General features: G+C 34.8%; 1 protein-coding gene across 1 annotated transcript; it reads left to right on the forward strand.

Annotated features, from left to right (window-relative positions):
- The first annotated feature begins 432 nt into the window (after positions 1-432).
- LOC123665133 lies at positions 433-6,839 on the forward strand. Its single transcript, XM_045599478.1, has 2 exons — positions 433-1,933; positions 6,769-6,839. The coding sequence occupies exons 1-2, from the start codon at positions 433-435 to the stop codon at positions 6,837-6,839; spliced, it is 1,572 nt and encodes a 523-aa protein (XP_045455434.1).
- The last annotated feature ends 4,951 nt before the right edge of the window (positions 6,840-11,790 follow it).

Genomic DNA, 11,790 nt, shown 5'->3' on the forward strand with positions numbered 1-11,790 from the left:
ACCATTTATGTTTTTTGGTTGTTGGCAACACTGGTGTCCATAGATAAACCCACAGTGATGACAGGTTCCGGCAGCCATTATTCTGTCTGCTATTTCACATGTTGCTGAAGAGCACGTGTGGAGTAAAAAAAAACTGTTATTTGCGAACTGATTTACATTTTGATCATATCAAAAGGTGCAATTGTGATGGTTGTATATGTTGCTACATAAAGTCAAAAAGATACGGAATGGTGAGTTATAATTTCAACATTACTTGAAGTATTTTGATTTGGGCATAATACTTGTAGGTTATGTTTGCAATGAATCGGACAAGTAACGACGCGTTGAAACGGACGTCCGATTCAATGCGTCGATGCCTGTCCGATTCATTACTCCTGCATGCTGTAGTTTCTCAAAAGTTGTTTTATTTGTTTTTTTTTTTTTTTCATATAGATGCCGCCAAAGAAAAGAATTCGTCCAGAAAAAGCTGCAATAGAATCTGCGGTAGAAGAGGTGTTAAAAAAAGGACAGTCTATTCGTTCTGTTGCGACAGCATATAAAATATCAAAATCATATTTAGCAGATATCGTTAAGAAAGTTAAAGAGCCTTTAAGTACGTATACTCATAATCCCAATATTGGCAATAGACGAATTTTTAGCCAAAAACAAGAGGCCCAACTTACAGATTATTTAAAAAGATCGTCGAAGATGTGCTACGGACTCACAACAAAACAGGTTAAAGAGCTCGCTTACCAATTTGCAGCTGCGAATCATGTCGCACCTGAAAAGTGGATTGAGCAACAAAAGGCTACAAAGGATTGGTTTCGAGGGTTCATGAAAAGAAATCCATCATTATCGGTACGCAAACCAGAAAATACGTCTTTATCCAGGGCTACATCTTTTAACCAAGAAAATGTTGGTAAGTTTTACGAAAATCTAGCAAACGTATTAAATAAAAAGAAAATTGAACCCCATATGATATGGAACCTTGACGAAACTGGATGTTTAACAGTGACTAATCCGCCAAAAGTAATTGCAACTAGAGGGTGTAAACAAGTTGGACAGATGACATCGACAGAGAGAGGACAGTTAGTCACTATGCTTGGATTCATTAATGCTTCTGGTGGCACTGTTCCTCCTGTGTTCGTGTTTCCTAGAGTCCATTTCAAGGAATTCATGCTACAAGGTTGTCCAAAAGGAGCATTAGGTTTAGCCAATCCAAGTGGTTGGATAACTGAAGAGAGTTTCTACAGGAGCATGATACACTTCATCAAGTATGTGAAGCCGTCTGAGGAGAACCCTTGTTTATTACTATGTGACAATCATTCTAGCCACATAACAATTGACATTGTCACGTTGGCTAGAGACAATCACATAACAATTTTGACGTTTCCACCTCACTGTAGCCATCGCCTTCAGCCGCTGGATGTTTCGGTATATGGTCCTTTCAAAGCCCGATACAGGGAGGCCATGAATGCATGGATGATATCTCAACCCGGAAAAACGGTATCTATATACGAAGTGGCTCAATTTGCCAACACCGCGTATGTCGCTGCATTTTCTATGGAAAATATTATTGCGGGGTTTCAGAAAACTGGGATACACCCATTTAACAGAAACACATTCACTGAGGATGATTTTTTGACATCATTTGTCACTGATAGACCTATGCCTGAGCTTCGAGATGCTGAAGTAACAACTGATGACGCCCATGGACTTGGTGCTAAAATTCCATCAACTGTCGATGCTCCTCCAACATCTGCTGATATCCTGTCTACCTCACCTTCACAAACAACAGGCTCAGTATCGAATCCATCAACCATGGTTTTATCTCCTGAATGCGTCCGACCATATCCAAAGGCGTTGCCTAGAAAGAATACTCAGAACCGATCCAAGAAGATGAAGAGCACCGTTATAACTGACACGCCTGAGAAGGATGCACTAATGGAAAAACGTTTAGCTAAAAAGAAAATTAATAAAAAAAATAATAAACTGAAAACTTCGAAAAACATTAAAAAACTAGCGCAGTCATCTTCTGAGTCGTCAGATTCCGATTTTTCACTCCGAGAATCAGACGATTCTGATGGATCAACATATAATCTACCACCTTCCTCTAAGGCATCATCATCTAAAGCATCTACATCCAAGGCTAAAGGCAAACGTAAGCAGCGAAAAACTCAAAAAAATAATAATAATAAAACGGATGACTATTGCATTGTTTGTAAGGGATCTTATTTATGCAGCAGTGTTGACTGGCTAGTGTGTGCCATTTGTAAAAAATGGGCACACGAGACATGTGGCTTGAAGGGTACAAATAATTATTTTTGTCATAATTGCAATTAATAGGTATTCCAATAACGTAACGGAATACATAATGTAACGGAAGACTGATTATTTTAAAATGTAGAATAAGAATTATAGAAAATAAGAAAACTAACAATTTGCGATTTATATTTTAAAATCTATATTATTGATACTAGATTAATTATTTGATACCATGACTAAGAAGTTGAGTCTAATTATGTTTTTTATTATTATTTTTTGATCTCAGAGTAGTATCACAGTATTAGACTTACTGAATAAGTGTTATTGTGTGTAAAACTTTTTAATTTAATTTTTTGATGTTACTGTTAATGTTGACAAATTAAAGCTAAGACAAAGAAGTTGAGAGACTAATAATTTTGTGTTGTTTTTTCTGTAATTGTTTATTTTTATATCTCGGTTTATGTTGTAAGAACTAAAGTGTTTGACTTATTTACTGAGAACTTGTTATGTTAAAACATATAATTTGTGACATATTGAGTATTCATGTGGCTCAAAGTATGGCACTCATAGTTAGGCCGTTTCAAAACACCCACTGTCCTATTCAATGCTATCTGTTTTATGAAACGGACATAAGTAACATTAAAAAAAACACTGTATTTTTTATAATAAATTTAATTTTTTTCTTCAATTGTGTATAAATACTTATACAATATTAACCCCCAATTCCTTTAGGACAGTTAAAGACCTCCTATTATTTTAACTACAGTATGTAAGAATACTTGAAAGTTAAATGTCCGTTTCATGGCGGATCTCCCCTAATAGGAATCAGTAATACACACAGTTAAATAGCACTGCTTAAAAGCAATTAATTAATTGTATTCTTCTGGTGGTGTACTGTGTGGCTACGGTACTGAAGAATATAGCCACCCCCTTTCTTCCCGTGGGTGTCGTAAGAGACGACTAAGGGATAACACAGTTCCGCCACCACCTTGGAACTGCTGGCTTTAAAATACGCAGGCCGAAGACGGGCAGCAGCGTCTTCGGTGCGACAAAGCCAGCCCTGCGGTCACCAACCCGCCTGCCCAGCGTGGTGACTAGGGGCAAAACACACGAGTTCACGTTATTTTTGGCGTAAACTTGTGGAGGCCTATGTCCAGCAGTGGACTGTATAGGCTGTAATGTAATTATTCTGGTAATAAAGGTAGGCAAAGCTCTTAGGGAGAGTCGAGGTCTTCAACATTCCAGGTGTTGTGTGCTAACATTATTATAAAAAAAAACTACTTTACAAAATTATCTTAACACCTTTATTTTATTTACAATGATTTATGAAAATAAATAATAATTATCGAATGATATAATAATAATAAAATCCATCACGTAGACTATACATTAGACATTGTACATAGACTATACAATCTTACGCTTTTTTAACGTTACGGACGTTTTTGCCAACTAGGGCAAACCTCAGCAACGCCCCATAAGGAAGTTCGTTCCAAAAAAAACTTAAATCCGTTTCACAAAACAATCCTAACTCCATAAGTAACTTAAGCGACTTCATTCTACTTAATAAAACGCCCCACACGACTCTAACAGTTTTATTACATTATGTAGAGATAAAAAAAGTATATAATATTGTCGTTTATTAAATAACAACAAATACGAAATTCGTATCGCGTCCCGCCGTCTCCATGTAACATGATCTCAAATAATTTTTCCTCACAACTTTTCCTAACTTTATTTCTTGAGTTTCGTTCGGATTTATACCGTGAAATGTTTCTATTCCCCGAACGTTAATACAGAATAGCTAATAGTGGAAATGGTTTATTTGTAGCCAATAATATCAGGACGACGTGTTAGCACAGTGGTAACAGTTATGGTTTTCGCACTGATAGTCGATCTTTGATTATGGCACATGTAATGTAAGTAAAAGCAACAAAGTTTGCTATTGTCTAGACATTTGTGCTTGTATATTTTCTGTTTCCAGACCCTTGATACAGGAATAAATACTCATCATCATTCATCATTGTTTGATTTAAATTTTATTATTTTTTATTTTTGTTTTTTGTTTACGTATATTTAAAAATTAACAATGATTCGGATGAAATTCTTACGGATTTCATTTCTGAAATATTACGATATTTCCATTTAAATCTATAATCTAAGGAACATAAGACAAGTTTGATTGCTGTTACAGTTTCAGATGTTTGTATCAACAACACTTGACGTGTTTTTAGGAGAAAAAAAAACTATTTTCATATATCGTTATATTTCCTTAGCACTATACTCGTATTTATGTGAAATAACGTTACTATAGAAAAAAAAAAAACAATAAGAGTATTGTTTGTTACATTTACTTGTTATTGTGACTTATTATTGTGAAAAAATGTATGTTTTATTATTTATTATTCATTTTTTGAATATCATATCAAAAATTGACCGCTCCAGCGGGATTCGAACCCGCGTCTCCGACTGACCGTGTCGGCGCTCTAGCCAATTAAGCTATGGAACGATGTACCCGCCAGAGCGATATTCTTGATATGATGATTTTTATTTTCGGTTTAAACGAACTGTGGCTTATTATTCATATTTCGGAACTGTTGTATTTTATCCTTTATTGTGTGTTGTGTTTTATTTTTGTCGTAACTTAATATTTAATAACCTATTAAGACAGGAGTTTCGTCGGCAGCCGGTAATAACTTTTTTTTTAGTTTTAATTTAATATTAACATCCACGGACTCTAGAAAGCCCATATCCTTTATTAAACAGATTACAGATCGACAGTCATGTGAATGCCTAGTAAAGTTGATCCGACGAACGACAAATTTTTCTATTAAAATATCATAGACTTACACAGACATACATTACATACACACATACTTACACAAACAATACACAACATACTTATTTTTTATAGTGTTCTTCTTATGTATTACACTCTACTGGTGTCACTTTATTTCATAGACTTGGTCACCACGCCTGCCCTTAGCATCTAGAGCAATACCCTTGAAAGCTTCGCGCTTGTCGAGTAAGTTACTAGTAAGTACTAATGCATAATGTGAATATTTGTGAACATTTGAAACAAATATTTAAATATTATTAATAATTCGTGGAGCAGAAACTTTGTACCCCTTTTTACCAAACCTGCGCGAACGGAGAAACATGGAACTTCGCAAACTTATAGTTTATATAGAAAATGAGTGTAGAATGCTATTTTTTTTTAATTATGCATAAATACGTTAAACAGATTAAAAAAAAAAAACATTACACGCACATCCACGTATTTGACACACACACACGCATATACATACACATACTTTTATTGTTTATTATTATAGAAGTACAGTCTTTGACAACAGAACTTTGATAATGTTCACCTTATAATTTAAAATTAATTATTGTCGAATTTCGAACACTGGACGATCACTTGCTATTATATAAATATCTCTACATTCATTACAAATGCATGTTTCTTAATCTCTTGGCACGATATTTGTTTCCGACCTCCTCCGAAACGGCTTCACCCATTTTTTTGTGTGTATATTTGGCAGGTCTTAGAATACAGCCTAGGCTATTACACTTAGGTATACTCGTATCTCTACTCGTGTGGCAGAACAATATTAGGCAGGTCAACTATTATTATTATAAGTACAACAATCAATTTTACAAGCCTGCGTCTCTCATTTTATTATTTTCAGAATTTATCACATGCCTAATATATTCTTGAGAATGATTATTAATAGCTCTTTAGTTTCAATGTAATTTCTGTAAGGGTAAAGTCAACTTTGCATGATCTCAGTCTAGATGAAAGGCGAGAACGATTTAAAGCCATATTTAAAATCAATCATTAAGTGTCAAGTGATTGATTGACCCTGTAATATCCCACTGCTGGGCATAGGCCTTTTATAGTGTGTAGGAAAAGATCCAGAGCTTAATCCACCACGCTGCTCCTCTGAAGTTGGCTGATATATTGAATAATTCCAATCATTTACAGTCAGTCGTGTAAAGTTAACCTCAAAGGTTTTATCTGTAAAACCAGTTCTTATGTATCGCAGCAAAACGTAGACCATATACTAAAATAACATGCATAACATTCATTTTAAAAAAAAGCGTAGTTTTTTTTATTATCAATTTTCTCTTTTGTAATAATTCCTTTGTTTAATAATTAATGGTTTTGTTTTGTGTTATGTAAGCTGAAAAAATATATATTGAATGTTTTGCATGCTAGTTATTGATATATGTATTAAGGATCTTACTGTATAATGTGTTTATATCAATGTAAAAATATGTATATTGTTAGTATGCTTAAATAAATAAATAAATAAACATTAAATTTACTGAAATGAAAATGGTGAGATATATGTCGGCGTAACAGGTTTTGATAAGATCTATTACGAGTATACACGGCCTTTGTGTGAACTACATCGACGACAAGATGCTGGAAAGTAGGCTGCAGTCGTATGGACTCGTGAAAGGGAATAGGGTTATTGTTGGAAATTTTGCATTGCCATTTTCTGTCCCTTGTAGGAGACATAGAGGCAGACCCTAAACAAGATGAAGAGATGCAGTGTCAAAGGGGACGCATGTGTGGCAAGTAAATGATAATTATATCGAGGATAAGAAAAGCTGAGCCTACAACCATAGCAACCATTCCCAGATAATTATCCCAATTATAAGCTTGGAAGAAAAACATTCATTTACAACCCATTCCCAGATCAACTAGTCTCGTTCAATACAAATCTTGTTACATCCCACGAGTCTAACCACAGAAATTATTTTACATACGTTTTGATAATTATAACCGACGATGAATAATAACACAAAGTAATGGCTATGAAGTAAAAAGACTATTTCAGACATAATTACGACAGTTGAGAATGATAATAGTTCTTTAGTGTGAAGTGGATTAATGATTGTTCTGCTCATTTCAACTGTAATTTAGTCTTTAATTTGAGTTTTATAACAATTTTGGAACAATCTAAATTCAAATTTAATGGACTTAGATCTTATACTTTTTTTATATGACGTAAGTTTTATATAAGTGCTGTGTGGCTACGGCACTAAAGAATTTAGCCACCCCCTCTCTTCCCGTGGGTGTCGTAAGAGGCGACTAAGGGATAACAAGGTTCCACAACCACCTTGGAACTTAAGAAGCCGACTGATGGCGGGATAACCATCCAACTGCTGGCTTTGAAATACACAGGCCGAAGACGGGCAGCAGCGTCTTCGGTGCGACAAAGCCAGTACTGCGGTCACCAACCCGCCTGCCCAGCGTGGTGACTATGGGCAAAACACATGAGTTCACGTTATTTTTGGCGTAAACTTGTGGAGGCCTATGTCCATCAGTGGACTGTATAGGCTGTAATGATTGATTGATTGAAGTTTTATATAAAAAGCTATGATACTTATTGTGTTTTGAAGTTTTACTTGCGTAGCTCCTTCATATTCTTTTATAGAACTAGGGCTTAAAGGTGGCAAAAGTAGTAACTAAAACTTTCATTGATTATTCAAGTTAATAAATGTTGTCCCGATTGTTATCATAGATATATGCGCGTTCCTAACTCATGACGGAAAGATACCCGTCAACCCGCATTGGAGTAATATGCTTGAGTTATAACGAGTTGAGGCCTTTGCCCAATAGTAGAATGTCACAGGCCAATACGGGTTACTTAATGTTTAATCATTTATTCACATGAATCGTTATCCATTTTTTATTCAAAGTTACTCATTATTATGAGAACCGTTATAGTAGAATATATACATATATTATGAGTGTGACAAAATCATTTATTATTCTAGTCCAATTAGATGGCATTCATCATGTCAATGTTAAAGTGACTACGGCTAAGTATATTCTTGAAATGCTATATTTATGTCATTTAACAACATGGCTGTTACATTATACCATTTAAATATTATGAATTATTATTTTCGGTTTGGCAGGCTATCAAACGTTTCCATATATTTTTTTTATTTTTTCCCTAATGGGTACTGAAAATGTTGAAATATCGCCAATAAACAATATAAAAACAAAATTATTTTTTTTTACTTATACTAACTGCGCCTTAGCATTCCAGTCTAACGTAGTCGTAAAATATAATTTTTAGTAATATAATATTTTTATATAGAGATTCTTTGTTTTTATTTTCAGAGACTGTACGGCATTCTTTGACTTAAAAGGACTATAAGCAGAAAAGAAGGACATTGAGTTATATTTTATGCAACTACCCCCTAAAATACATCAGTTTTGTCTTTAAGTCGAATTTTGTTTATGTCTTTATGTAAATATCGTTTCAACTAACAATTATTTAAATTGGAATTAATTTTGTTGCATGCATTTGTCATGTCAGCGACCTTGGTTTAATATCAGCTATTAAAGAACTAAAATTTGTAAATATTTTTAAAATTCAAAATCGTTGCATTATTTTTATTTTCACTTTAGACTTGTACCAAACGTGGAAACGTTAAGAACTTATAAATTACACCATCACAGGGTAACCGCATCAGCATGCCAAGTAGAGAAGCAATTTCGTCAGGGTTAGTGCCTGAGTGCTAGACAGATTTTGAGTTATAATTCAAAGTCTTAAACAGCAAATACAATTATGAGCGTACAACGTTAACTGAGTAACGCGTAAATTTATGTATGGATTTTGTATGTAATATCATAAAATAAATCATAAAAAGATCAATAGTTTAAGATGCTGTGTAGTTACGGCTGTAAGAATATAGCCACCCCCACTCTTACCGTTTGTGTCGTAAGAGGCTAATAGGGGATAACACGGTTCCACCACCTTGGAACTTGAAAAGCCAACTGACGGCAGGATAACTATCCAACTGCTGGCTTTGAAATACACAGACCGAAGACGAGCAGCAGCGTCTTTGGTGCGACAAAACCAGCCCTGGTCATCAACCCTCCTGCTCAGCGTGGTGACTATAGGCAAAGCACATGAGTTCACGCCGTTTTTAGCGCGAACTTTTGGAGGGCTATGTCCAGCAGTGGACTGTATTAGACTGCGGTGGTTAAGATTGTAGTGGATGAATAGAGTGGATGATATATCCTCCTGGAGGGGAGGTGGAGAGTAGAGTCGGCAATGTACTTGCAATGCTTCTGGCGTTACTGGCGTTTATAAACTACGGTAATAGCTTATCATCAGATGAGCCGTACGCTTGTTGGCTGACCTAGTAATATAAATTATGGGAAAGAAAACTATGATCGAAAGTGTGTATAAGATATATAAATTTATTGTTACTCTTTCATTCAGCATGTAACATCTCACTGCTGGGCATAGGCCTTTTTTTCTTTATAGGAGAAGGATTATTACTGTTGGTCGGTAGATATTTCCTGGGCCTAACGATGCAGTGCAATGGACAATATAGAAAACAAATATATGTCAATTGAAACTTTTTAAAGCAAGACTCCCAGTAGGGAATAAATCCACCAGCCCGTAGTGGAGCAGCGTGGTGAATTAAGATCTGATGCTTCTCCTACATCGGAAAAGATGTCTATGGCTAGCAGTGGGATATTACAAGCTGATGCGATACGTGATGATAATGTTATCAAAATATATATAGTTATTTGCGTATTAAAAACACGAAGAATATTAATTTAACACAAACAATAAAAGCACGTAGCTAGTACACGAGATTAAAATTCCAAGCCTTGTATTTGTTTGATCTTTGCCAAAACCGATATAATTAAGTTTTCAAAAGTTACGTTTTGAAACGTTATTGGAATATTTTCTTGATTAAATATCAACAGGTCATCTGAAGTACCGCTTGTCTTCAATGACGTTATTAACGAAATTGAGAGATTAAAATTTAATATCGGAGTAAAGAGGTTCTATACAAAGGCTTTGTCTTTAAATGAGATTATCTGTGACTAGACTTTCCATGTGACTTAACTGACATTCGTTACTCTTATTCTATTAGCCGCAGAGTAATGTAACGATTTCTTGTCTGTAAAAGTCAATTAGGCTCATTAAAAAATGGATGTGCTTTAGACCACACGACTGAAGTAAAACTTCTGCACAATATGGCTGCGCTGTGTCTTAGATATACGAAACGTAACTGGCTATGAGAAAAAAAGAGAAAGAAAATATGTACTCGCACCTCCTCTCTCTTGCTCTGTTCGCCTCACCCGATTACAATTTTCGTAGCACTCTCGTCACGCATTCACCAGCTTACTCCCCGATTCAAGCGTGCGTAAGGAAGTTTTACTTCAAAAATGGAAATTAAGATGTTTTATATGCTTAAAACTAGAACAAAATATGGTAGCAATAGTGTTAACTATTTTTAAATATTCCATTCAGTGAAAATTTCCATAGGGAAATTCTAAATAATAAGATAATTTGACTCGATACCAGAATATAATTTTATATTCCACTGGTATCATATTAGAGTAAGTTTTGGTAAAAATGTGTAATGCAATAATATGCATACTTTTTTGTAACTTAACATAAAACTTATTAACTTTACACAACCATGTAGCTAATATTTTTATTTTTACAAATTTATCAACACGCTAAATTTTTCTAACAGACAAACGCGTCGTTATATTATTTAATACAAGCATCCTGCCCCGACTTCGCACGGGTATTTGACAAAAAATTCAAAATAAATTTTTTCCACTAATTTTTTTGAAAATGAAATATAGCTTAATCATCCTTGGATAGTATAGCTTCCCAACAGAAAAAGAATTTTTCAAATGGGTTTAGTAGTTTCGGAGCCTATTTAATGCAAACAAACAATCAATCAATCTCTTTATAATATTAGTATATATATTGGTTGGGTTTAGTTTAGTTATCAGGTCTTTTTTTATTATTCTTCAAATCTTTTTCATTAAGTATAGTGCACCTAAAGTAAAAAAGGAATATCGCAAAATAAAATCTATTTTTCTGAGAAGATTAATAAAGAACGAAGGGTCGATTGTTGAAAACTTTTATTATAAAAAGTTGGAAACGATATTCAATAAAATAATTTGGATTATTTTCGACTGTATTAACGTTTAATGGTGGTCAATTTTTTTATAATATATTGTTTTAAATTTCCATGGTTCTTAACATTATTTGAATTCGTTTTATCGGGAATTTTTACCATGTACCTTTTTATCTTTGAGGCTCCGATATTTCGGCGCAGTTGCATGCGCCATGGTCACGGAGGAACTGTTTGGTTTTTGCGGGTAGATGTTATGGGCAGACATATCGGTCTACCCTCCGTCTCAGTCTTCTATTACGCTCGATACCAGTACCATTGTCTGCAAACTCACTACTCACTCGAACCTGTTCTCGACACACGACACTCACTGTATCCATTCGCGAAACGGCACTTTTACGTTTTCCGTTGTCCCGACACAAACGAACCACTGGACTCCAGACACTCGACAGTTTAAACCCATCCTCACGATTGAAATTTTTGTGTTTGGTAATTTCAATCGCTTCCCTGACCATTCTCGGTATGTAGTGGCGTTCTGTCGAGATAATCTGAGGATTATGCAACTCGATCCAGTGATTTGTGCCCGATTGTATCAAGTGTTCAGCGATGGCGGATTTT

This window comes from Melitaea cinxia, chromosome 23 (assembly GCF_905220565.1).
Source record: "Melitaea cinxia chromosome 23, ilMelCinx1.1, whole genome shotgun sequence".
Taxonomy (NCBI): Eukaryota; Metazoa; Arthropoda; class Insecta; order Lepidoptera; family Nymphalidae; genus Melitaea; species Melitaea cinxia.

Coding starts and splice junctions, on each gene's coding strand:
- LOC123665133 (XM_045599478.1), top strand. CDS start 433: ATGCCGCCAAAGAAAAGAATTCGTCCAGAAAAAGCTGCAATAGAATCT. Junction 1,934..6,768: donor GGATGCACTAATGGAAAAAC/GTTTAGCTAAAA, acceptor TGTCCCTTGTAG/GAGACATAGAGGCAGACCCT.